General features: G+C 35.8%; 1 protein-coding gene and 1 non-coding gene across 5 annotated transcripts in view; both read right to left on the bottom strand.

The window, feature by feature from the left end:
* GRAMD1C (GRAM domain containing 1C) overlaps nt 1-27,548 on the bottom strand; it is a 92,838-nt gene that overhangs the window by 13,038 nt on the left and 52,252 nt on the right. For 3 of the 4 annotated variants that reach the window (XM_061193092.1, XM_061193090.1, XM_061193091.1), the window contains 5 exons: nt 16,820-16,938; nt 14,289-14,421; nt 11,026-11,185; nt 4,592-4,729; nt 282-400 (listed from right to left, as the gene is read on the bottom strand). In XM_061193092.1, coding sequence (XP_061049075.1) covers nt 282-400; nt 4,592-4,729; nt 11,026-11,185; nt 14,289-14,421; nt 16,820-16,938 — 669 coding nt within the window. Of the gene's footprint in view, nt 1-281; nt 401-4,591; nt 4,730-11,025; nt 11,186-14,288; nt 14,422-16,819; nt 16,939-19,524; nt 19,828-27,548 lie in introns of those variants that run through there. The other variant, XM_061193093.1, reaches the window with a different exon arrangement.
* Nucleotides 5,020-5,121, bottom strand: LOC133094217 (U6 spliceosomal RNA). Its single transcript, XR_009701430.1, has one exon. It is a non-coding gene; the product is annotated as a U6 spliceosomal RNA (small nuclear RNA).

Here is a 27,548-nt window from a genome sequence, read left to right as displayed (position 1 = left end):
TTTAAAATATAGCTGCAATACCATTATTGCACATAAAAATGAACAATTCCTTAAATCGCAGAAATACCCTTTTACAGTTGGTTTGTCTGAATTAGGACTGAGTTAATTTGGTTGACATGCCTCTTAAATCTCTTTTAACCTGTACACAGTTTCTCCTCTATTTTTTCCTTGCCATTTATTTGTTGAAACTGTCCTGTAAATTTGTGACTAGGACCTATGACAGGCATCTTCCCTCTTCCCACATGCACGATTCTTTTGGAATACTGGCAGCATAGACATACCTGCTTTTCAGTGGCCGTGGTGCACTTTCCAGTTAGTGGATTATTAAGGACTATAGTGTAGGTCATGGTTCTCAGTTGGTCACCTCCAGGTTCTACATTCCAAGGGGTAGATACTACATCTAATCACAGCAAATATAAAAAGAGTTAGTTCTAGAAATTTGAGGGGTATGGCTTGGAATGGAATCAAAGAGGGAGTTTTTGAATTATTTCAATTTTTATTTTTGACCAATCCTAACTTCCTTATAACTGTGTTATTAGTTTAACATTAAACAAGAGTAAAATCACATGTTAGGCACTCTTCTTGTATGTGACATATGCCCCATCTCTGATCCATCTACTTCTAAATTGTAGTCTATTAAAAGACTTGTTTCTTTTCTCTAGAAGATAAAATTAAAAGTCATTTCATCAGTAGGCTTCTTTTTAAAGTCCCCAGTACCTACAAAGAGAAGTAACGGTGCTGGCCTTATTAAACAGACATAGAACACTTCAACATTTCCATCACAGAGGGCAAGACCTTGAATTATGCAGCAATATGATCTGATCCCAACTTGTGGGGAAATCACGTCGATGAGAAATCATGTAGTGTTGATGGCTTATCTGCCAGATATCTTTAATCAAGGAGGGAGCAATGGAATATAAATAAACTATGTAACCTTTTCTATATGAAGAAAGCTATAGAATAATCTCTCTGCATTTATGGCAAGATCTTGGTCAAAATTCTCTTTTATTTACTTAGCAACAACACAGTGAGTAAAGATACACTTTGAACGGAAATATATCTTTAGAACATAGCACCATACATTAACAAAGGTCCTTTAACAAGCCAAACACTAGGAAAATATAGGTAACAGCATCGTGAACTCTATTCAAAGATCTGACTAAGCTGGCTAATGTTGTTGGCATGATGGATTTAGGCAATTAGTATATCTGGCTGCTATTCATCAATGTCCTAAAACATAGGAGCCTTTATCTAACCCACTATCCATCATCAAAGGATTGAAACAAGGCTTTATGATATATCCAATTTTGCTCAACTTCTTTCATTTAGTTAGCCCTAGAGATTTAATGAGGGATCCTGAAGCTGCCTTTTGCATATCTAGAAAAATTGTGCAAGCAAATTAAAAAGGCAACATTACAAACCATGGGATCTACAATACAGAATTTGCTGTAAAAATGATTTATTTAGTTGTCCAAGAAAGAGATATAAAATTAATTATAAAATACTTTTCAAAAGATCATTTTGGTCATATGTCAGCCTGTTTCAGAAAAATTATACAAATAGCCCATTGTTAATCAGCAACAGAATTTAAAGGTATCATTGAATTCTGCCATTAAAACTGCACACCATTCAACAAAGCAACTATCAACAAAGATAAAAGTGTCTCTTCCACTTGTATTTTCACCAATGTTACCAACAAGCCTATTGAACATCATGTGCCAGAACACCGCCTACTTCACAGAGACAGAAAGTAGAATGGTGGTCATCAGCAGTTGGGGAGAGGGGGAAACGGAGAGTTATTGTTTAATAGGTACAGAGTTTCAGTTTGGGAAGATGAAAAAGTTCTAGAGATGGATGATACTGATGGCTGCACAACAAAATGTGAATGTACTTAATGCCACGGAATTGTACTTAAAAACGGCTAAAACGGTAAATTTTATGTTATGTACATTTTACCACAAGAAAAAAGATTGGTGAATCTAGGTAATGGGTATAGGTTTTATTATACTATTCATGCAACTTTTCTGAAGGTTTACATTTTTTCAAAATTAAAAAGTTGAATAAAAACACTTAAAACTGAGCTTTGAATTACAAAAGTAGTGTCATACAATAATAGTAAACAAAGATTTAAAAGAATCCAATTTAAATAATTTTTATGGAAAATTATTAAGAATTATCATCATTTTTAATAATTTTAAATAATTATTAAAAAATAGATCCAGCAGTAGCCATTTTAGTGCTGAAATTAGGTTAAATCCACAAATAACTGACCATACTAAACTTTCCCATTAAATTCTCGATATTTTTAGAAAGGAGCCTTTGAGACCCATTCTCAAGAAACACAACTTTGATTACTAGGTAACAAGTTCAGAAGATAACATAATAGCGTGCAATCATAAGCAGATTATCTCTTTTGGGGCAAACCTTCCGACTAATTCTAGGTCTAAAGGCAACATGCCTGTAACTATTTATACTTGTGATTAGCCAGAAGCCTTTGCTGCCCAAAGCCATTTATAGCATCAGATAGCAAACACAGTCATCCATATTGAAGCTAGATATGATATGACACCAAATGAAGCTATGATTCAAAAAACAAACTTCATTTAGTACCAGTGTGGAATAACATGCTAGTTTCTTGTGCGCCTTTTCAGCCATAAAAATAGCAGTGCAATATCAACAGGCATCATCTTAGAAAATTAAGAGAAATAATGTAACCTACTCTTCTGAAATAGCAAGTTCTCCAGGTAGACATGAATGGCAAGAAGATACAAAATAGATTCAGAACAGATATAATAAGTTAAATATAAGCTACTGAGTGAAAAGAAAGATTTATACCCCTCAGGTATTATACATTTTTAAAACTGGAAGAACTGGGGCTTCCCTGGTGGTGCAGTGGTTAAGAATCCGCCTGCCAATGGAGGGGACACGGGTTCGAGCCCTGGTCCGGGAAGATCCCACATGCCGCGGAGCAACTACGCCAGTGCGCCACAACTACTGAGCCTGCGCTCTACAGCCCGTGCTCCGCAATAAGAGAAGCCACAGCAATGAGAAGCCCGCGCAATGCAACAAAGAGTAGCCCCTGCTCTCCGCAACTAGAGAAAGCCCGCGCGCAGCAACAAAGACCCAATGCAGCCAAAAATAAATAAAATAAATAAATTTTTTTAAAAAACTGGAAGAACTGAAAAAAGTAATGATTTTTAAAAACATGACATTCTTAATATAATCACAAGACTCAATAGCTATCAATTAGAAACTGCTCTGCTACTCTACTATAAATAATAAGGAAAAATTACTCTTTACAACTGAATCTATATCAATGATATAATCTATGAATATGTAATTATGTTTACATAAAAGTTTCAAATAAAGGAATAACATCTAATCGTTAATAAAATGGCTAAATTATAAACTATATTTAAATTGATTGTAGAATAACTTTCTCTTTGACTATGTCAAATGACAGCTTATATGGATCTCTGCTACTGCTGATTTCTAATTTTATATAGCAAGCTAAACCACATGCTCCCAAAGTTTCTAAAATATCTTGAAATATTTAGGATAAATTCAATTTCAAATTGACTACAAGCTTATTTGAGATGTTTACCAAAATAGAACTTTTAATACATAATCAATAAAATCTTTTTTATAACTAACTTCCTAACTGGACTTTTTTTTTTTTTTTTTGTATTTTCATTAAGGTAGACCATAGACACTGCAATCTCAAATTTCCATGAATTTGCACAGAGAAAACACACACGGGTACCACTACCCAGATCAAGACAGAGAACTTTACCAGCATCCCAGAAGCCCCCTCCCAGTCTTTACCCACCCAATTACCAACAGCAGTTAACTAGTATGCTGATTTTATGTCCATAAGTAAGTTTTACCTGTTTTTGAACTTCATATAAAGAAATCATAGTATGTACTGTTTTGTGTCTGGCTTCTTTTGCTTAATACTACAGAATATCAGTAAGATTTACTCATTATTATAAGTAGCAGGTTTTTTTTTTTTTTTCATTGCTATACAGTATTCTTTTGTGTGAACATACACAATCTGTTTATCCATTCTATTATTGGTGGATATATGGGTTGTTTTGAGTTTGGGGGCCATTATAAATAATGCTGCTATGAACATTTCAGTACATGTCATTCAGAGTACACATGTACCCATTTCTGAAGGTTATATATACCTAATAGTAGAATTGTTGAGTCAGCTTTAGTAGATACTGCCAAACCATTTAGCAAAGTGATTGCACCAATTTATACTCTACTAGAATCCAATTTTTCCACAGTAGAACCATTTTAAAGGTGGTTCAACCCAACTAAACTGCTACATTAATAAATAAATGGAGTTTTAGTTCTCAAAGGGTCTGAACTTAATTGTAGGTAGGACCTGACTAATTGGACAATTATACTATTTACATGTGATTTTAGCCAAAACACCTAAACACTAGTTTATACATCACCAAAATAAAATGGAAGCCTGTCTAAATTTTCCCCTTGACAACATAAATCAATTTATATAGGCTCAACCTTCTAAGGATAATAAAATTCTCCCAAATTTATCATTAGATAAGAACACAAGACCAACCTATTATATTTCTGGAACTGGCAAATATCTGCATAAAGCGTGAACTGGTGAACAGCAATTCAAACATTCTCTCAGCACTGATACGAAAAACACGGTTGATATAAAGTCTTCCATGAAGATCTTTCTCAGGAATATTTTCTGGGGAAACAAAAAACATGGAACAAAAAGTGAAGAAATCAAGGAAAGGTAATTTCAAGGTTTTGTTTTGTTTGTTTTGGGCACAAATTGGTTTTTAAATGTGATTACAATGATCAGCACATTACAGGACACTATTAAAACTCTAAATTGGTATTATATAGATATGAACTATGTATAACTATACATAATAGTATATAGTAATCAAACTATACATGATCAATAGTTAAGTCAAAACCCAAAAGATATAGAAATATTGAACTTGAATATCAAACTCCCATAATATATCATTCAAAAGAATATTTCACGAATTTGTGTGTCATCCCTGTGCAGGGGCCATGCTAATCTTCTCTGTATCATTCCCATTTTAGTATATGTGCTGCCAAAGCGAGCACTCAAAAAAATATTTCAAGAGTGACAAGCGCAGTACTGAGACACATAGGGTGGTATCTACCACGGTGAATAGCAGGTCCTATTTCTGAATACGCAAACATTCGGTAATTACTAAGTCATGAATGGCTCGAATATCTATCTGCTGCACTCACTAACTTACTAGCCTCAACAGTGTTTCAAACTTGACTTAAAGCTCACTCCCCCAAGACAAGTATCACTGTATCCACTACCTACTCTCAATACCACACATTAAAAGAAATCCTTCTGAAACGTATTCTTCAAAGCTAAATAAAGCCCAACGGAATATTACATTTTTCTAAGAACTTGACAGCGATAATTATGTTGAAAACTCCTGGTAGCAAATGAAGAAGCAACATCTGCTCACCTCTCCTCATGTTCCCTGGAAACACTGCATAAAAGAGCCCAGGAATCTATGGTGCTTAGCATATGGCAGGTATTGTGTTAAGCACGTTACGAATATTCACTCATCTTATCCTCACAGCAATCCTGTGAGATAAGAGGTATTAACATCTTCATCTCCAACGTATAGATGAGGAAACTGAGACACTGAGAGAATTGCTGAAACTCGCCGAAGCTCTGTGGTTTGTGAGTGACTGAAGTGGAATTTGGATTCACTGTAGCTCCAGAGCACACAAACTAAACCTCTATTTTATAGTTCAAGGAGTTTAACTTAGAAGAATTAAAAGGAAATGAAAAAAAAAAAAAAAGGACATCTAGGAATAGGAGCCTGGTAGAATAAAGGAAATAGGGTAAAGCAATCCAATGTGAAATTTTAATGATTTCAGGACTGGGATTATTTATTATTTCAAGGATTATGCCTGTCAGTACAGAATGACAACTGTGACAAAAGCTCCCCATAGTTCACAAATCAAGCTCTAAGAATCATCTGTGTCAAGCATTTGTCCATGTTAAGCCATGAGAAGCAGTCACTTAAAGGAAAAGATAGTGGTCTAAGAATCAGAAAAACTCTTCTAGCTCTGGCTTCACCCCAGCTATTGGCTTTTCTCCCTCATGAAATGGTTTGTGTCTCCTTATTTTGCTACAGGTGCAAAGAACTTAGGGATATCGGGTAGATACTGATTTACCTTCTCCCTGTAACAATACTATGTGTAGGCAAAAGCTATTCACTGCAATTTCAAGTAATGGCTCCTTCGGCATAGAAATGAATCACTGAAACTAGGCAATTAACTAAGGTTCTGTGAGGCAACTTCCTAATTAGGCTTGAGAAATGGCGTTTTCTGACATAGAACTACTACATGTTCATTGTAAAAATAATTCATGTATTCACAAAGAAAGCAAACAAGTACAGGTGATTCTATTAATCCTGCTCATCACCTTCACAGAACTTATCCCAACTTGTAATTATATTTTTATTGGCTTAGTGACTTGTGTATCGTCTCTCTCCTGCACTAGACTCTAAGTTCTATGCGAGCAGGTATCATGTTGATTTCAAACACCTAAGTACATTACATGTTTGGCACACAATAAGTGTTAAATAACTTTTTGAATGAATAAGTGACTATGGAAAACGCAAAAAATCTTAGGGTCTACTTTTATTTATAGGACTTTAAATTTGCAATCATATTTTTAAACTTTTTATTTTTTAATAATTTTAGAGGTACAATTAACTAAACTAGGCTTTATTCCTATTTTTTCCAGTAATGTCCTTTTCTGTTCAAGAACCCAACCCAAAGTCCCATGTTGAATTTAGTTGTTATCTTCTTAGTCTCTTCCAATCTATGACAGTCCCTCACTTTTTCCTTGTTTTTCAGTGCCCTTATACATTTGAAAAGTACAGGTCAGGTATTATGTACAATGTCCCTCAATTTGGGTTCATCTGAGGTTTTTTATTTCATGATTAGACTGGGGTTTGGATTTTGGGGAAGAATACCACAGAGGTGAAGTACCCTTCTCCTCAAACTCAGGGTGTACACATATCAGCATGACTTATGATGATGTTAACCTTGATCACTTGGGGGTGTCTGGCAGCCTTCTCCACTTCAAAAGTATGATTTTCCTCTTTCCACATTCTATTTGTTAGAAATGAGTCACTAAGTTCAGCCCATACTCAAGGGGAGGAGAATTAAGCTCCACCTCCTGGAAGGGGGAGTATCTACATATATTATTTGGAACTCTGTAAGGAAGACTCGTGCTTGCTCCCCCATTTATATATTTATTCCATCATTGGTATCAGTATGGACTTATGAATAATTATTTTATACTTTAGGTTATAATGCAGTATTATCATTATTTATTTTGCTGCTCACATTTTTTTTGTTTGGCCATTAGAAGCTCTTTCAGGTTGACTCCCATGTCCTTTCGACATGCCTCTTTTTTTCTTTTTCAAGCACTTCTTTATATTCTGGCACTACAAGATGTTCCAGGTTCATTTTGTATATTCCCCAACTAGGCCCTAGAAGCAGCCATTTCTCTAAGGAGTCCTGGAACTATAATTTTTCAAAAGTAAGTTTCCTGTTCACATTTAAGAAGGACATAAATTACACTTATATAAATATTTCAATACAATATCTTCATATTTCATTTAAACTCCATTATTCGATAAAATGTTCTATATCATGACTGATAAAACATAATCTGTGGTATTGTTGCTGGAAATTAACAATAATACTTTTCGTATGTAAATGTGTTTGAGGAAGTAAGGATATGAAATAAACTATTTCCACCTGGGATTATTTTTTTAAATATTTATTTATTTGGCTGTGCCGGGTCTTAGTTGCGGCATGTGGAATCTTTGCTGTGACGCGCACGATCTTTCGTTGCGGCATGCATGCAGGATCAAGTTCCCTGACCAGGGATCGAACCCGGACCCCTGCATTGTGAGCGCGGAGTCTTAACCGCTGGACCACCAAGGAAGTTCCTGGGATTATTTATTTATTAAATTCATGGTACTTTAAAGTTTCCTACCTAAATAACATCACCAATAATATTGCTGGAAATTTATTAAGCTAGCAGGTGGCATTTTAAATGGGGAAAGGAACACTGCTCAACTTAGTAGCAGGTTACTATTTCCAATAAAGAAGAAATACTATTTCAAGCATATAAGTTTGAAAGTGGCCAGTGGAAATCGTGGGAAAATTGAGACATAAATATGAGAAGGACCTGGACATGAATAAAACTGAAACCAGATGTTGATAGTATTTTGAGGATGTGTGAAAAATGTATTAGGTAGGTATGCAAGAAAATTAGGTAATTTGGAGTTTAATTGAGTAACTAAGGACACACAATTTGTTTTATCTTCCATTTTCTAAAAATGGGTGATTAGGGCTCATATGCAATACAGAAACTACATCACTATTATTCTTTGTTTATTTCTAGATAAAGACACAGCTTATATGAGTTTTAATGTTATCCTTTAATCATTAATGTTAATTTTATAGGAACTCAATAAAGAAAGTAAGGCATTTTTTTTAAAGGACCATTCTTATAAAAGAGCAGGTGAGAAAGAAGGGGGAAAAAAAATCCCCGTTTTGCTGTCACTTACGTGTCTGGCCACTGGGTGCCAGAGTAGATCTTCCTACAGTTAGAGGTTCAGGCAGGCAGGGGATAACTAATTCACACGGCTGCATACCCAAGCATGAATGGTAAGGACACTAAGAGAGTCTAGTCATTCCTGGTGCTCGATCCTTTTTTAAAAAAACTTCCTCTCAACTATCTTTTCAAAAGAACACATCAACTGTCTTCTTAATGCATTCTATGATATTTTAGGGACTTGTTTATTTTTATTTACGTTTTTAAGAGCATGGGTTTAGTTTTCATCAGAGATGCTTCAGTGTTTCCAAACCAAGGTTGAACCTGATTTGGATTTGGTTTTCAAGGATTTGGTCTTGGTTTGGGGTTTTGGATCTGGATTTGATTTTAGATTTGGACTTGATTTGGATTTGATTTAGATTTGCCTTAGATCTAGTTTTGGTTTTCATGGATTTAGTAAACAGCCTTCAGGGGTTCCCAAACCAGGTCTAAGCCGAACAGTAAGTGGAGTAGCAAATACAATCCTGCCGGACAGATCCAAACCACTACAACATCCCCATAGCCAATATTCTGGTAGGAATATTAATATAAAATGCTGGTACAAAAGCAGGTATAGCAAAATTCCACTGGCATTACTCCTTTCTTGAAATTTGAAAGTAGTCACTACCCTAGATCTTTCCCATTGTCTCCTCACTTCACTGACTTCAGTGTCAATAATCTTACAGCTAAAAAGAAAAAAAATTCCTTGAAATGCCCACTTGATAAGCATGACAAGCCCTAGGTTATTGGTTCTAACTTAAGAGAAAGTAAAGAGAATATGATTTGCTATAAAGTTTCCCTTAAGCAACTGCTTTTTATTTTTATTATATTCTCTACTTTTGAATCTCTCTCTCTTTCTCTTTTTTTTTTTTTTGTGGTTAAGGAAAGTAGTAAAATTATACTGTTACACCATGAAGATTTTTATTATGATTTTTTAAAACTCAAACAGTATTAAAGACTCGAATGTAAGACCTGAAACCATAAAACTTCTAGAAGAAAACATAAGCAGTACATTCTTTGACAGCTTTCTTAGCAGTGTTTTTTTGTGTATGTCTCCTCTGGCAAGATAAATAAAAGCAAAAATAAATAAATGGGACTAGATCAAACTAAAAAGCTTTTGCACAGGGAAAGAAACTATAATCTAAATGAAAAGGCTGACTAGAATGGGAGAAGACATTTGCAAACGATATATCTGATAAGGGATTAATATCCAAAATATACAAAGAACTCATACAACTCAACAACTGAAAACCACCTGATCAAAAAATGAAATGAGCAGAGGACCTGAATAGATATTTTTCCAAAGAAGACATACAGATGGCAAACTGGCACATGAAAAGATGCTCAACATCACTAATCATCAGGGAAATGCAAATCAAAACCACAATGAGGTACCACCTCACACCTGTCAGAATGGCTGTTATCAAAAAGACAGCAAATAACAAGTATTGGGGAGGATATGGAAAAAAGGGAACCCTTGTGCACTGCTGGTGGGAATGTAAACTGGTACAGTTACTATGGAAAATAGTATGTAGGTTCCTCAAAAAATTAAAAATAGAACTACCATACAATCCAGCAATTCCACTCCTGGGTATTTATCTGAAGAAAATGAAAACACTAATTCAAAAAGATATATGCACCCCACTATGTTCACTGTAGCATTATTTACAGTAGCCAAGATATGGAAGCAACCTAAGTGCCCATCAACAGATAAATGGATAAAGAAGGTGTGGTATATATATATATATATATATATATATATATATATATATATATATACACACAATGGAATATTACTCAACCATAAAAAAGAATGAAATCTTGCCGTTTTGACATAGATGGACCTACAGGATATTATGCTTAGTGAAATAAGTCAGACAAAGACACATACTGTATGCTTTCACTTATATGTGGAATCTAAAAAACAAAACAATGAACAAATAGAACAGAAACAGAGTCATAGATACAGAGAACAAACAAGTGGTTGCCAGAGGAGGAGAAAAACAAGTGAGGGAGATAAGAAGTACAACATCCAGTTACAAATGAGTCATGGATAAAAAGAAAAAAATTGCTTTTCCCTTGCTACTGCTTCATCTCCACCATCTTAAGGCTTGGGACATTAAAAGCTAAACGTGATGAAGATTTTCAAATTGCAGGCTTCTGAAAAGTGGAGAGAGGTTAGATTTAGCAGTTCCTTTCCTCTATTTCTTATTAACTTCCATCCTTTTTTGGTTCATTATAGAGTGAGACTGTATCTAATGCAAAAACCAAATGCTCAATTTGCACACACCTAATATAAAAGTAAACATTAAAAGACGTAACTGAAATTTTACTAAAATTTATAAGAAATTCTTTACCTTCATCAACAGAATCTGAAGTGCTGCTTTTGTCCAAAGAAAGATATTCATTTTTATTCAAGTCCAGTGATTTTGATGACAGTCTACTTAACCTCTTTTCTGAAGTTAGTGAAGGGCTTTTGATCTGTTTCTCACTTTGGGGTTCCTCTTTCCCTAACCCCTAAAAAGCAAACAATGAGATCTTTAATAATAAAGACACTTTGAAATACTGCTTTTTGAAAAATTTGTTATGTTTGTATCACATTTCCAATTCAGTCCAAAAAATATTGGTAGATAACATAGACTATCCTAAAGTCATCTTCTTATGTATTAATTAACAATAAATTTATGAAGAACTTCATAAAAAAAGAACTCACAGACAATTAACAACATGTGAATCACTTAAGTCAAAGAGAAAGGGGACAAAGAACAAAAATAATAGAACAGTCAGTTCTTCGGGGTGTGCAAAGGAAAGGAGTCAAACCCAAGTTAGTTTCCCCAGACAATACCTGCCCCATCACCTCAAGGAAGAGAACTCACCCATCTCTTAAGACCAGTAACTAAAGGGGAAAGGGAAAGAAAAAAGAGAGATAAAAGTCACATAAGAGTACAGTAAGGGAGAAAAGATTAAAAGGGAAAATTAATTTCACAGCAAACCCATAAGAACAGAGTTGGCTTTGCTGTTAAGGGACTAAGGAATTGGGCATTAAAATATATTCAATATATACTGCTATCCATACTTTCTGGGAATGGCTTAATAAAGATATGTCATTTCTATAATAAATTTAATATTAGGCATTAAAGTATGAATGCTATTGCTATGTTAGTAGTATTCAAGTAGAAAAGTATTATAATTAGGCTTAATAGAACAGTGTGATAAATATAAACTACACAGCAATGTACTTTCTTGCATTGTCTGTGTATAAGCAGATGAAAGACAGCAAAAGCGTATCTATAACTTCCTGCCCCATGAGATCTTTGAGCAGCACTGAACAACAGAAGCAGCTCCAGGGAGGAGACCGGTTTCCACTGCCCGCTCAGAAAGCAGAATAACAACCGGGACCCAGGACTCAATTTATTAAAGGATTACACTATCCTAGTCGAGGACTGATTTTTTCAATCAGAGAGTATTGTTAAAATCAAGGCTTGATTTATTTCGGAGTTCCATACTACGAAGCAACAGGTTTATTAGCTGACCCAGGGTCTCTTTAGATGCTAAGTAGAGTAACTTTCCACACATATTTCTCCTGTTGTTTCTAATTAAGATATAGTTCCTATTATAAAGAACATGGACAGATACTTATAGAAAAAGTAACAGTCCCTATCTTTGAATGGTTAGCATCTGGACAATTTTTATTTCTTTGTATATTTTTCTATATTTCCTGAATTTTTACAAAGAGTACTAATTTTATAACTTAAGAAAAACCTATTTTATTCTTGGAAAAAATGTTATTTCTAACTTTTTGTTATTTCCAACTTTGTTGGAAGTAAAATGAAACAAAGTAAGTGACATAGGATATTCATGATATCTGAGAATCTCACTTTACTGCTCTTGAGTGCAAAAGGAAAAAAAGGACCAAACTTCTAAATTACTTGTATTCCATAACCTGAAAACATCTATACTAAACATCAATGAATATATAATCAATCTTAAAACATTAAATTATTCCTCTACATTCCACTCCCTTTCCTTAGAGAACATATGACTTCCTTTAGGGACAAAACTAGAAGCAAGGACCAATAGGTTAACTATCGCAAGAGCAGGTACAGGAGACATTGTCAAAGAGGCTGTAGGAAGGACTCAAGAAATATTAGTAGTTCTGAGAACCCAGTCCTCAAAGTCAGACTTTTGTAAAAGGAGGAGGGGACTGTAAGAGATCCCCTGTCCTGTTACCACCCCAAAATGGAGTGGTTTGGTCTTCTCAGTGAGAATGTACAAGGGGATTAGCATTCAGAATCACCTCCCTTACACCAGCAGTAAGTTCCTACGGGTCTCTTGATGAATAAGTTTTACGTGAAATCCACAACACAAAATCAGATTGATAGGTGCGTGATGATTGCCTGAGACAAGTTTATAACTTGGTGGCCTTTTACATAAATATATTCTGTTTCAATGTTTCCCCAACATTTATTCACAGCAGATGCTGGGAGCTCCATGAGAGAAGGTAGAAAAGGTCCACGGCTGGCCACACAGAGATTCACCTTCAATCATAATAGCTTATGGTTACTGAATACTTAATATGTGCTAGGGACTGTTCAATGCATTTTCACATATATTAATTCATTTAGTCCTTATTAAAAAACCCTGTGGGGTATTAGTGTCCTCATCTTATAGTTGAGAAAACAAAAGCATAGAAAGGTTAAGGAATTAAGTTAATTTATTTAAGGTCATACAGTTAGCAAGCGGCAGAGGTAGGATTTGAAGCCAGTGCTCTGATCTAAAACAAGAAATTCAGCACTGGCCCCAAACTTGCATCCCCAATCAGAAGAACAAAAGTTGTACACTCTTAGCACTCAGAATGTGGTCTAAGTACCATTCTTCATTAAAACTATGGCTCATTAGAGAAAATGGCTGATACTAAGTCTGGGACAGAAAGTATACAAAATGTGCCCGGGACACATTATTGTACCAGAAAGAAAGGAAGTCATCAAAGATTATTGATTATTTCAAAAGGACAAAGGAGCCACCTGAAGGGGCTCCCACTGGCAGAGGGGACAAACTGAGTATAAAAAGTAGTAATAATAATGACTTCAAGTGACAGAAACTCACTGAAATTAAAAAAAATTGAAGGGCTTATAATAATACTTGAAAAAATAAAGAAAGAAACTAACTAACTAACTATGAAGCCCAGTAATTAACTGGATATGCCTACTTTAGTAATCAGTTTAACAAGCATCTATTGTTATTCAAGCATGGTGCTCAGAGTTCTCATCTCCCCTCAAAACAGATTCTTTCCACTATGCACACTACCTACTAAAAAAATTCTGCTAACTATGAATTTTTCCACCTTATTATATTTTTAATGATGTCTCTCCCCCTTACAGACTGATGCTCAGGGAGCTGCCTGGTAACTCTGCACCATATCCAGCTCTGAACAGAACCACATATTATTCCCATACAATCTCTGCAACTTACAGGCTTAAAACTCTTGTCCTAAAATAAAAGAGCAGCCTGACATCTTAAGTTTTTAAACATTTTGTATATTGTATTTTTATTTGCTCTTCCATTATGATGAACACATGGCAGTATCAGACAGATTTTAAAAGGGATATCATATACTAACCCCTTTTTGTGGATTTCCATCAATTGACTCTGCTTCTGAAACCCGACTAATTGATTCACGGGTAAAACTGATTGGCTTGGATAATTTTTCATCTCTCTGCCCACAGCCATCCAAGCTGCTTCTTCTTGGACTTCTGTAAGAAACACATCATAGAAACATAAACAAGGTCACTTCCGCACAAATAGCTGATTTAGTCTCCTCACTGAGGTCCTTTTCTATTATAAAGCATTTTGACAACAAAATTTTTTTTGTAATGTAACAAATAAGCTTCTACTTATAACAAAGCTATCTTCTTAAATCACATGCAAATTGACTTCACTGCTGAAAATAAAATATGCTCATATAAGATTTTATAAACTTCAGAAACCACTAAGAAATTAACCAAGTACAAGTGGCCGTAACAGCAACTAATAAAATGAACATTGCTTATTTAAATTTCAGTTGTGGACAATGAAGAAGCTTCGAAAGGTGCAGGGTAAGTGTTTGAGTTGGATGCCAGGCAACACTGGAAGGCAGTTCTAGATCTCATCTCCTTCCTTCAGATTCAGTCCCAGCTGAGATGGCACATCCCTCCAGGAAGGGGAAGCTCCTGATGTCTGAGCACAGGCCCATCCATCAATCCATGCCTCCCTTCTTGTTCTTCTCATTCCTGAGAACAGGAATTCCTAAGGTTAAAGGAAAAGCTTTCAAATGGTCATAGGGACAAGATTACAATAAATGTCTTGGGACCTTCTTTTCCTCTTTCAGGGAGTGGGGGGAAAAACAGGAAAGTATATTAAATATAAAAGCAGCACAATGGATCTAACTTCCAGACCTCAACTTTATTGAGCAATTAGCATTCCCATGTAATCATTGCTATGTTTAGACTTAAAGCTCTCCTAAAATAAAGTGGCTGCCTGACATCTGAATCCATATTATCCTGACAAAGAGACAGAAAAGCTAAAAAAGCCTATTCTACTCCACCCAAATAATACTTAGGTCTACTACTCAGTTACTCCTGGCCAGGCAGAATAGCAGGACTCCGAGGGAACCAAACAAGGAAAACGGCTCCTGGAGACAAGACCACCAGCTGAGGGTCTGTACTTGAGGATTTTAAGGATGGAGGTGGATTGTGGAGAAATGAAGAAAAAGAGATGAAGGAGAGTGAAGGAAAGATTGAAAGTGAAAAGAAAGAAGATGGAAGAGCTGAGGAAATACAGGCGTGAGATAGATATGCTTCTCTCAGAGATTGGAAGAATGAGAAAAAAGAGTAGAAGAGGGAATGAGGATCCAGGGAAGTCCCAAGCCTAGTAAACTTTACAAGGAGAGTAGTCCAATGGAAATTTTTAACTTTACAGAAAACTAATAAAATATACATGTGTAACCATGTAAAAAAGACTGTAAAATAGTAATGCTGAGCTGACACAATATAAATAGGATCAGTATAACCAGAAGACTTATCTAGATAGAATAAAATTTTTGTACACACATGAGACTTTGAAAGATTTCCATCTTAAGACTAATTTGCTACAGAATTTTTAAATAAATAATTTACCTAATTTTTTATTAAGGTATAATTCATATATCATAAAATTCACCCCATTTAAAGTGTACAATACAGTGATTTACAGAGTTGTGCAGTCATCACCACTATTTAATTTGAGAACATTTTTATCACCCTGAAAGAAGCCCTGTGCCCCTCAGCAGTTGCACTCCCCACTCTCCCTTTCTCCCGGTCCCTGGCAACTCCTCATCTACTTTCTACCTCTGTGGATTTACTGATTCTGGACTCTATTTCATATAAACAGAATCATACAATGTGTGGTCTTTTGTGACTGGCTCCTTTCACTTAGCATAATGTTTGCTCTAGAATTTTCATGTATTATCCTTAGTTGTTTTTATTGCTCTGACCTCAATTACCACTGGACAAAACGCACTTTTATTTGTACAGGTTAATAATAATGTCCACTCTTCCAAGTGAATTCCCATCAGTCAAAAATAATCTCTCTCCACTCTGAATTTTTCCCACATTATCTATTGCTCTTTTTGGCCCTTATCATTTTCAACCCTGTATTATAATTATTTGCATTCCCTGTAGCGCTATAAGCTCCTTTCATTAATGCATTCAATATTTATTGAGTGCCAACTACATGTCAAGTACTACGCTAGGGTATCCTTGAGGAAAAGTCATATTATCTTTGTATCCCTTAAAATATCTTCCAGCTAATTTGCTTTATTGTTATCTATAGGTGCAGAGATTTCACTAGGTATTTCTCCATATCCTTAATAAAAAGGTTTACTAACCCCATGCTTTAAGCAAGTCCTAGGTGACACAGTTTCAAAGTTAACATTTCCTCATCTGACCTGTATTTGCTTACCAATTTAGCAAACTATTCACTGTCCTCACCTTTCACTCATTCCACTACAGAGAAGCAAGAGGCAAATTTCACTGGATGGTAAATAAATAGAAAGCCTGAATTAGTAAAGTCTAAAATAATTCTGCTTTGATTAATGATTAATAAATCTTGGCATTTCGAAACATTTCGCAGTACCTTGGCTGCACATTATCCTCAATCAACAGGGACAAGTTCTCCATCTCTTCAGCATTTAAGCCTAGCTCAGTGCCACAGTTCTGCTGGAGCAGCTGCCAGAATTCCTGTCTGGTCAAGCTCTAGAATGACAGAAAGATTACCCTGACTATTGGAAAACATAACATAGTATACAACATAGTGATTCAAAACATGAATTCTGAAGTCAAAATGACCTGTTGTGCAGTTACTAGTGTATGGCTTTGTTAGTTATTTCACCTTTCTAGATATCAGTTTTCTGTATCTATAAAAAGTGGGTTAACAAAACGTATCCGACATAGTTGATACTGGGAATAGGCAGATGATGATTTTAAAGTGTGTAATATAATAACTACTGTCAATGGGTGTAAGACATTTAAAACCCTCTTTTTATAAAATAATTTGTTCATCGTTTCTGGCAATTACTAATCCGTGATTTAAATTCTGCAATCCAACCAGTCTACCAGGACGACTGGATCACCATTCAGAATACAAAACGTCAGTTCAGAATCCCTCCCCTTAATTCATAATGTCTCTGAATATTTTAACTATATTTGAAACCTCATATATCAGTAAATTTTAAATTATATTTTCCTAAAATATAAAATGCAAGAGTCTGGAATTCTTATTTTTATAAGAATTCTGGAATTCTTAAACTTTCGAATTCTTAAATTCTGGAATTCTGGAAACTTATTTTTAATAAAGTCCAGCTTGTTCTTTCTTTGTAGGTATCATATCAGTGTTAAATAATCTAATATAAAAAATGCATGTGTTACAAAGGAAAACAAAAACAATAATAGCATGACAACCAACAGTCTGATTTTTAGAAACATTATAGATGGTTAATTACATAATTAAGCAAGGTAGAGGGAGGCAGAATAACACTTGAAGCAACTGTTGGCAAGATTCTTTACATCTCTCATTCATTCAACAGATATTTATTTAGAACCTACCACATGTGTATCACTGCACCAGATGCTAAAACGGATAAAAATGATGTCCTACTTGCTCTCAAACAACTATAATTTAGTTGAAGAAACACTGCAAACTTTTAAGTAAAAGTTAAATATGACAAGCTATATCATTATTATGTACTAAAGAACTGGTAGAATCAACATGATATAGAAATCTAAAGGAAAGAAATATTACTGTGGTTTAGGGTGATCAGATAAGGCTTCACATTGCAGAAGGGTCTTCAGCTAAGCTGAAGGAAGGACATGAATAGAGGAAATGGAGAAATAAAAAAATTTGGGAGAGGGAAGCTACATAAAAATATAGAATAAAATACATGAAAAACATAAGCAATATTTGTTTTGAAGTCAGTTATCAACTTATCAGACTAATCAGAGTAAAAATTTTAAGTGGGTAAATAGTAGGGATAAATATAGGGAAATTTTATGGGGCAAAAACATACAGACACCTTGAATTCCTCACAGACATTCCCAATGACAAATACCACATTTCCTTTTTTCTTTTTCCCTGTTTCTCCTCTCTGTCTAGTAGCTATGGTATCTTTGTTTGTTACATTACACTAGATGACCTTCATTACATTTCATGGAAACTCAAAGATATTAAGAACAGAATTTCTGTACTTTAGACTGCTAGTTCCCAGATGACTAAGATTCCATAAGAGTAGTTGTTGAAACTTCAGATGTTACTATCAGTATTTCAAAAAGTCAAAAATATCCAAACAGTTACCTACAATAAAGTTTTTCAAGCTAGGTAAGATGTCAGGCCTCTTCGTTCAGGGCTGAATTATAGTAACCTAGAGTGGTTATCTCAGGCTGTTAAGAAACTCTCATTGGAAATAATGTATCCCTAATAAACGATAATGTTCTAACATTTTATTATTTAATATACACCACTTATTTGGTTGACAAAAAGTCTTTTGAAGCATAGTGTCCATAGAAGAAAAATAAAAAGGATCACTAGTGGTAGAGAAAGAAACCACTGTTCTTGATCCTAAAGGTACCCACACACATTTCTGATTCCCACTCCAGAAGAACCATTTGTGAATGGCTTTTTTTTTTCTCACAATAGCAGTTAGCTCATACTAATAATTAGCTCAATATTCCAAAGATGTTATCTTTGAAACAATTTTAGTGTCATAAATGCATGGTTAACTTTATAAAGTGAAACAAGCAATATTTCAATATACTTGTGGAAGATTAACCTTTTATAAAAAGTCTTCTGAAATAATAGGTATCAAAGTATTCCAAAAACAAACTAAAGCAAGTAGATAAACAATGAGCTAAACACTCAGACAGCTTTCTAAGAGTGAAAGAAATGAAACTTGTAAGTAAAATAGTAACAACAAAAATACAATTTTATTTGACTACGTCAATAAATGTTTTAAATATATTATCAAATACTATCAGGAAGTTAATAGCAGAGTAATTTCAATATACTTTTAATCTGTTAATTAAATTTAAACATATAAGGTTAATAGAAAACAAAATAGAACTCATTTAATTTGTCACCTTATAGATTTGCTAATTTGTTAAAAATGACTTTTTCTACAAAGTTGGCACAAAGTCACAAAAATGATTATTTACAGCCATGCTGAATATTCAAACATTAAAACATATACCCAGACTGATATTCATAATTCTTTCAGTAATCAGCAGCAGAACCAGGGTTAAGTAACCTTAAAAAACAATTTAAATTTTAAACAAAGGCTGACCACCTACCTGCTAACAATGGGGAGGAAGGCTCCCCGTTCAACTTGCTGAGCACTTGAACAAAATAAAGACGAATCAAGCAGTAATCAGATAAGGCTCAAAAGTCAGATCAATTTCTGGCCCAGAAAGCTTTGTATTCTAAGTACGCTGCAAAGTCTTTATCTGCAGCAGAGTTCCAAACATTTAGTGACAACCACGCTTCAATCTTCTAGTTTTGTTATGAGAAGTTTTCCTTATAAAAGACAAACTCTACTATAATTTAAGGCAAATTATTTGTCACTTCCTGGTTTGTAGTATCAGCACTCTTATCCAAGGCTGCCCTTCAGAATGCAGAATTGGAAGTTACACCTCACTCTACAGGTTCCTAAGCCACTCCTACTAGAAGAGGGTAGCTAAACAGGGTTTTATTAAAGAGACAGTTCCCAATTTCTTCTGTTCTACACACTGATTAGAAACAAAAAATGCAAATGAAAATATCTTGCCTATGCTCAATTATGTAAAATGCTTATTGCAATATGATTTTAATCTCATTTTTTAAATTAAATATATTAAGGGTTAAATTTTCTTCTCCATGCTAATACTTTCTATTCAATTCTGGCAATGTCATCGCTTCTTCATACCCCACTTCTTCAGTACTAATGTCACATCCCCATCGGACTCCTGCATTAACCCTTTACAACTATCAAGGATTGCAACTCTTGAGTACTGTAAATGGAACGTCAGGAAATGTCAAGAAGAATGAGCTATTCAGGTGGAGCAATTCCAAGAAGCAGTCGGCATATCCTTCATCACTGAAAAGTTTACATGTTGATTACTCAATAATTCTTTCCTTTAGAAATATTTTTTCCTTTATTCAGAATAATTTCCTGGCAGGGACCTACCTGGACTATAATAAACACTATAGAGAGTCTCATCTACCAGTTCCAATTTATTTCCCAGAAGAAAAATTTTCTTCTAAATGAAAAATCAAATCTTGCCCTAATTTCTACCTAGCTAGAAACAGCTACCTAGCTGTTCCATCTAGTCTGGTAAAGTGTGTAGACATGTCAAATGTTACTTGATAGACTGCAAGGATCAACCTTTTGGGGGCAGGTAGGGTTGCTAAAATCTAATCATTTTATACAACAGCAGAATGAGGGACCAAAGCGACACTGGAGGATACTACTCGCTCAAACTGAAGAGAGCTCACTATGGGGCTAGCTTTTACTCCCTAAAAACCAGTGCTCTTGGCATATTATGGCAGGTCTTACCGACCTAAACCGTAGATACATATCCTCACTGTACCATGGTAACCAAATAGCTATGAGAAAAATATACATTAATTGTACTGTAAATGATTTTTATATACTTTTGCTAAATATAAAAATCCCTTATAGTAAACCACTGGATATGGAGCAGAGCTGAGCTCAGTAGGTTTAAGAGGGAAAAGAGAACCTAAGGCTGGGCCCAAAGAAAGTCTGGCATGCAAAGGCTGAGTGGAAGAGGAGGAAAAAAGGACAGAAAAATACAAGAGAGGTAGAGCAAAGTTCAGAAAGAATGATATGGAAATCAAGGGAGGAAGGTGTTTCAAAATAGAGGGAGTGTTCCATGGTGTGAAATGCTGCTGAAATATCAAGTAAGATGAACTCACGTACACCAAATGCAATTGTGCAGAGAAGTGGAGTGGCCTGGCAAGCCAGTTCACCATGACTGCGGAGGGCGGGGAGAGGAAGACACAGAGAGGAAGAAGGAAAGAGTTAGTGGGGAAGGGGGAAGCAGCCAGGTCATGAAGAGCCTGTATTCCATGCTAAATATAAAAAGCCACCTACTAGTTACCCATAGAAAAGCAACAAGTTCAGAAGTGCGTTTTTAAAAGATCCACTTTTTAAACGACTACTTTTTTGGTAACAACCTGAAGCAGCGGTCCCCAACCTTTTTGGCACCAGGGACCTAATGAGAGCAATGGGGAGGATCAGATGAAGATTCGCTCGCTCACCCACCACTCACCTCCTGCTGTGTGGCCCGGTTCCTAACAGGAGCCTAACAACCCCCCCAGGGGTTGGGGACCCCTGACCTAAAGGACAGATGAGAGTGTTAAAAAGAGATCCTTAGGAGACTACTGTAATGGTTCAAGCTAGAAATGATGAGGGCCTTGATGACCGACATGACATGTTGGCAAAGAAGAGGTAAGAAACAAGGATGCACCAGGTTTCTGGCTTGGGTGACTGGGCAGGAGGAGGTATACTTCACTGACCAAGGGAAAATAGGTGGAGGAGTTCTGCCAACCAGAAAGGTAAAAAAGAGGGAACAATATACAAATACTAATACTTCTACACTGCCAGGTTATTATATAGAATATGTGACTAAAATACTTAGCAATTTGCATTTTTTTTCCTGGTAGGTTTGAATATGGTACTTATTAGATTTATAGGACTACTGGAAAACTTCTAGATTTCCAAGTAATTCCAAAAGGAAGAATCATTGGAGAGGGGCACAAGCAGGAATAAGAGGTTTGATAAGGCTGAGGAGTCTGCAGGAAAAAGCTGTATGACACTCTTCTGAAAGGTCTCAAAGGTGACACTAACTTGATAAACTAACCACTGTTTGCAGAATGGCCTCAGCACTGTTGACATCCTAGAGATGCACTCAGATCAGCTGACTCAAACCAGCCACACTCACAAGCTGCACGTACATGCTCCGTAGTAAATATACTAATGCATAGTAGGGGAACGATCTTTTCTAATCATCAGAATTCGTTCATCCTACCATCCAGGTACCTGAATACCTCAGAAATCAGACTAGTAATCAGAAATTTGCATGCTAAGCATGAAGTCAGAGCAAAGGTAGACAGTTTTAAAGGAAAAACTACTGTGACACTGATGGAGCCTGATGATTCATCTCTGTCCCATCTTTGTACATTTCTCTAGTGGTCAAAGTCTGCCTCTGTGACTTTGCTTTTCTGGCCTAGGTCTTAAGTTCTTGGCCTAAGTCTGGCCAAGCCCCCTTCAGACCAACACATTCTTTCTTTATATATACTAATACAATCAGTAAACTGTTTTAAATCCTTTTTTCCCCAACCCACTTGAGGAACAGATACACTCCTGTCATCCTTCAACTAGAGATTCCCAAAATAGAAGATGGAGTGACATGTATCAAAATTGGAAGAGGGTGGGTCTGTATACATTGACAAAACACCCCTCATAACCTCCTCCCTAATTCTGACACATGCCTCCTACTTCTGGCCTTTGGGAATAAGCCTGAAAGCCATTCTGTCTCTTTAAGCTTTAGAACTTAAAATGAGTGCAGATTTCTGCTCTATTAGGCCCTGGATTTAAACATCTACTCTCAACATGTACTCTTAAATTTCCATGGAGAGCTAGCTTCCCAGTAGCCCCCGTGTACTGGCAAGAGATACCACTATTATATCTCTCAGAGAAAAAATAGTACAAAAAGAACAATTTCATTCTGTACACATCCTGCCTGTATTATTAGCATGAGTAATCTTAAATCTAATAATATGACAATATCACTAGAAACATAAAAGTATTAATGAGGCTGGAGTGGTAGGCTGGGGCCAGATCATAAAGTCTCTATAAACAATTAAAAATTTTTATCCAAGGGTGATGGGTATTAAGCAGGAAGCTAACATTAGCAGGTATGCATTTTTTTTTTTTTTTCAAAAAAAGATGAGTTTGGTTTAGTATTGTTCAGAGGTTAAAAAACTGTTTCTGTAAAAGACCATAGAGTAAATATTTCAGGCATTGTGGTCCATTTAGTCTCTGTTGCAACTACTCAACTCTGCCTCTGTAGTGTGAAACCAACCACAGACAACTCATAAAGAATGAGCATGGCTGTGTTTCAATAAAATTTTATTAATGGACATTGAGATTTGAATTTCATATAATTGTCATGAAATATAAATGTAAAACCACTCCTACTTTGTGGACCATACAAAAACAGGCGGGAAGACTGTCTGGCTCTGATACAAAACATGGAAGGGGCGGGGCTTAAACTCAAACAAGAAGTGGAGGGCTGGCGTGGGGAAGGGCTGAGAGGTTCTTTACAAAAGTCAGTAAACATCAATTGTTTGTAACCGAGAATGGAGCTGCCACAGTCTTCTGGCCTCACAAATCTCCAACACTCAATGTGCTATCTGCAAGAAGGGTGCTAAACTCAAAGGTTGTGAACTAAGCTGAAGTGCTATTAATTACAGCATGAATGACATGGTGACAGTTTAGACACATGTCTAAACATTGAAGACTTATGGTAAGCTAACTCAAATACCTGAAATAAACTGTCCTTTCTGAAGCAATGCATCAGAGGAACCTTACGAATGAAAAAAAAAATGTACTTTTAAAAGCATTCTTTCTCAAAGGCACCATATTTGCCTCCAGCTTTTTCCCCTTTTGTAGATTTATCTTACTGGAGAATTAAATAAAACACACACACACACACACACACAGATTTAAAATCATTCTATTGTTTTAATCAATCTTACTGGAATAGTCGTTTATCTAGATTAATATGCTATGCCTTTAAGGCTTTATTACGCAAACAGCAAGCAAAAGTAACACATATTTACTTTTACTCTCAAATTCCCTAATTAAAAGTAAACATGATTATAATATTCTGAACTTAAATTCCCTAAAATAGTTTGAATATATACAAAATTTATTATTCAAATTACTTGTGTTGTTTTCTAGAATTTTGTAGTTAGGCTGTGTATTTTATGAATTTTGGTTTTTACCTTCTCTTTTAAAAAATAGCATTACAAAAGATCAAGGAATCTAACCAATGTGGCTTTATCACTTTAAAAAACTAGAAGACAACTGAGGCTCGTAAAATTACAGACAATACTAAGACTACACCAAGCACCTAGCACTATGCCTGGCACCTAATACTTCCTAAGTGGGAGTTACTATTATTGTTATACATATTACCATGTTAAAAAGAATTGTTCTTCAAAGATCACTAGAAGAACACAGGAAGGGTAGCTTTGTTGTTGATTTTGTTTTCTAATTCCTTTTCTGGGTGAATTCTACAGTGTTCAAAATTCCAATTAGGACAGTTTTAAACCTGAGATCTCACCTTCAACTTTCATTAAGGTCTGTATAGTACTTAACATATAGTATATGCATAAACGTTGATTTTTGTCATAGTGTAGAGCAGAAATGGTAACCGTTCTCTTTATTAAAATGAGAGTATAGCGATATTCCCTGGCGGCGCAGTGGTTAAGACTCCGCACTTTCACTGCCGAGGGTGCGGGTTCAATCACTGGTGGGGGAACTAAGATCCCGCAAGCCGAGCAGCATGGCCAAAAAATTAAAAAAATAAAAAAAAAAAAGAGTATAGAGTCCACTTGAAATAGAGTTGCATGTTCAATGTTAAAGATAACCAAATAATCCAAAGATCTGAAAGGTATAACTACAGTAAAGATGGTGATACTCCTCGTGTACACATCAAGAACATGGGTGACATGAGGATCTTTTCAAAGAGGGTTAGATTTTACTCCCAGCCAGCATACAAGACATTTCTTGGCTATGGTGGCCTCAGAAGTATTCTGGAATTCCCTCTCTTTCTCCCACTTCAAAGAGCTTTTTTTTTTTTTTCTTTTTTCATTAAATTTCAGATCTCAGTTTCTCCCCGGCTCATCTGTAAGCCTGAACTTTATCATTTCCCAGGAGGTATTTGTTTTCGTGAGGATGCATCCCAACTTACTCGAGTGTGATAAGTGCAAAAGTGATTTGCAGAGGACACTCAGATCTAGGGTATAACCAAACGTAGGCTGCATAGCAGTCTTTGGTTCCTTGTTAGCATGAGAGAACGCACCTGGGTGATTCCCAGAGTACTCGAAAAAAATTGGTATTTGGGGGCAGGGTTAGCCATGCCATGTCCCTAGAGCAACACTGGAGTTTTCAACCCCCGTCCTGCAGCACGACCTGGTAGGGGAGAGTGGAGCTGCGGGGGGCTCATGCCTTAGCACATCTGCTCAGTGCTCTCCCAGATGGCTGCTGGACTTGGCACCCGTGGGCCCACCGCCCTAAGCATCTCCCAGGTTAGGAGCATGGGCATGGGGAGACTGGGCGCCCAAACTCCAAGAAAGACTCAAGGGAGTGGGGGGAGCTTGGGCTTGGGGCTGCCCTCCCAGCCTTAAACGTTCCCTTAAGGGGGGAGGAGGGTCTGTGCTTGGCAATTTCCCCCACCCCCACCCACTTCTCTCCTCCATCTCCCAACTTCCAGATCACCTTGAGTCCCCCAGCACTCCTGCAAAGTGAAAGCATCCAAGCAGAGCACTGTTTGAAAGACCCAGACCTCAGCAGCTGCCTGAAAAACTGGAAGTCATTCAATCCTAAGAGCCCTTAGGCAAAAGTTGTGCACTCCAGTGAGGAGCTGAGCTGGGTAGCCGGGAGGAGAGGGGGTCAAGTTTCTGCCAGTGGTATTTAAGCTCCTGCTGCAAAGAAGGAGCCTTTCTTGTCAGCTGGAAACCTCTACTCTTCCCCCAAACCATGTTTTAAAAAAGTAACAGTTTTACTGAGCTATAATTTACTTACCATAAAGTTCACTTTTCTAAAAGCATACAGTATGGAGGTTCCTTAAAAAAACTAAAAATACAGCTACCATATGATCCAGCAATCCCAATCCTGGGCATATATCCGGAGAAAACCATAATTTGAAAAGATACATGCACCCCAATGTTCATTGCAGCAAGATTTACAATAGCCAAGACATGGAAGCAACCTAAATGTCTATCAACAGAGGAAGGGATAAAGAAGATGTGGTACATATATATAATGGAATATTAATCAGCCATAAAAAAGAATGAAATCATGCCATTTGCAGCCATATGGATGGACCTAAAGATTATCGTACTAAGTGAAGTAAGTCAGACACAGAAAGACAAATACCATATGATATCACTTACATGTGGAATCTAAAAACTGATACAAATGAACTTACAAAACAGATTCACAGATTTAGAAAACAAACTTGTGTTTATCAAAGGGGAAAGATGGTGGGGAGGGATAAATTAACAGTTTGGGATTAACAGATACACACTACTATATATAAAATAGATAATCAACAAGCACCTACTGTATAGCACAGGAAACTCTACTCAATACTCTGTAATAACCTATATGGGAAAAGAACCTGAGAAAGAATAGACATATGTATTTGTATTGATATAACTAAATCACTTTGCTGTACACCAGAAACTAACACAACATTGTAAATCAACTATACTCCAATATAAAATAAAAATCTTTTTTAAAGTTTTTACAAAATAATGGCTATAGAGAAATAAATGTCTGCTTAAAAAAAATTTTTTAAATAACAAATAACAGCTTTACTAAGCTATAATTCACATACCATAAAATTCACTTTTCTAAAAGCATACAATTCAGTAGTATTTAGCATATCCTGAGTTGTACAACTATCACTACGAATTTTAGAATATTTTCATCAACCCAAAAAGGTGGCCAAATTCATTAGCAGTCACTCCTCATTCCTCCCTCCCCCTGGCAACAAACTTATTTTCAACTTCTATGAATTTGCCTATTCTGGACATTTAATAAAAACAGAATCATACAATATGTGTTCATTTGGGACTGGCTTCTTTCACATAGCATAATGTTTCAAGGTTTACCATGTTGTACCATGTGTCAGTAATTCACTCCTTTTTATTGCTGAATAATATTCCATTTTATGAATATACATTTTATATATTTTTATGTATATTTTCATCTGTTGATATTTCTATTTTTGGCCACTATGAATAATGCTATGAATATTTGACTGCAAGTTTTTGTGTGAACATATGCTTTCAATTTTCTTGCATACAACCCTAGAAATGGAATTGCTGGGTCATATGGTAGCTCTATATTCAACATTTTGAGAAACTACCAAACTGTTTTTCAAATTTTTCAAAGTTTTACAATGCCACCAGCAATGCATGAGGGCTCTAGTTTATCCACATCTTCAACATTAGGTAATGTCTGTCTTTTTATTTTAGCCATCCCAGTGGGTGTGAAGTGGTATCTCACTGTGGTTTGATT

This window comes from Eubalaena glacialis, chromosome 6 (assembly GCF_028564815.1).
Source record: "Eubalaena glacialis isolate mEubGla1 chromosome 6, mEubGla1.1.hap2.+ XY, whole genome shotgun sequence".
Classification (NCBI taxonomy): domain Eukaryota; kingdom Metazoa; phylum Chordata; class Mammalia; order Artiodactyla; family Balaenidae; genus Eubalaena; species Eubalaena glacialis.
The sequence above is the reverse complement of the archived record's forward strand: the minus strand, read 5'-3'. Positions and strand labels throughout refer to the sequence as shown.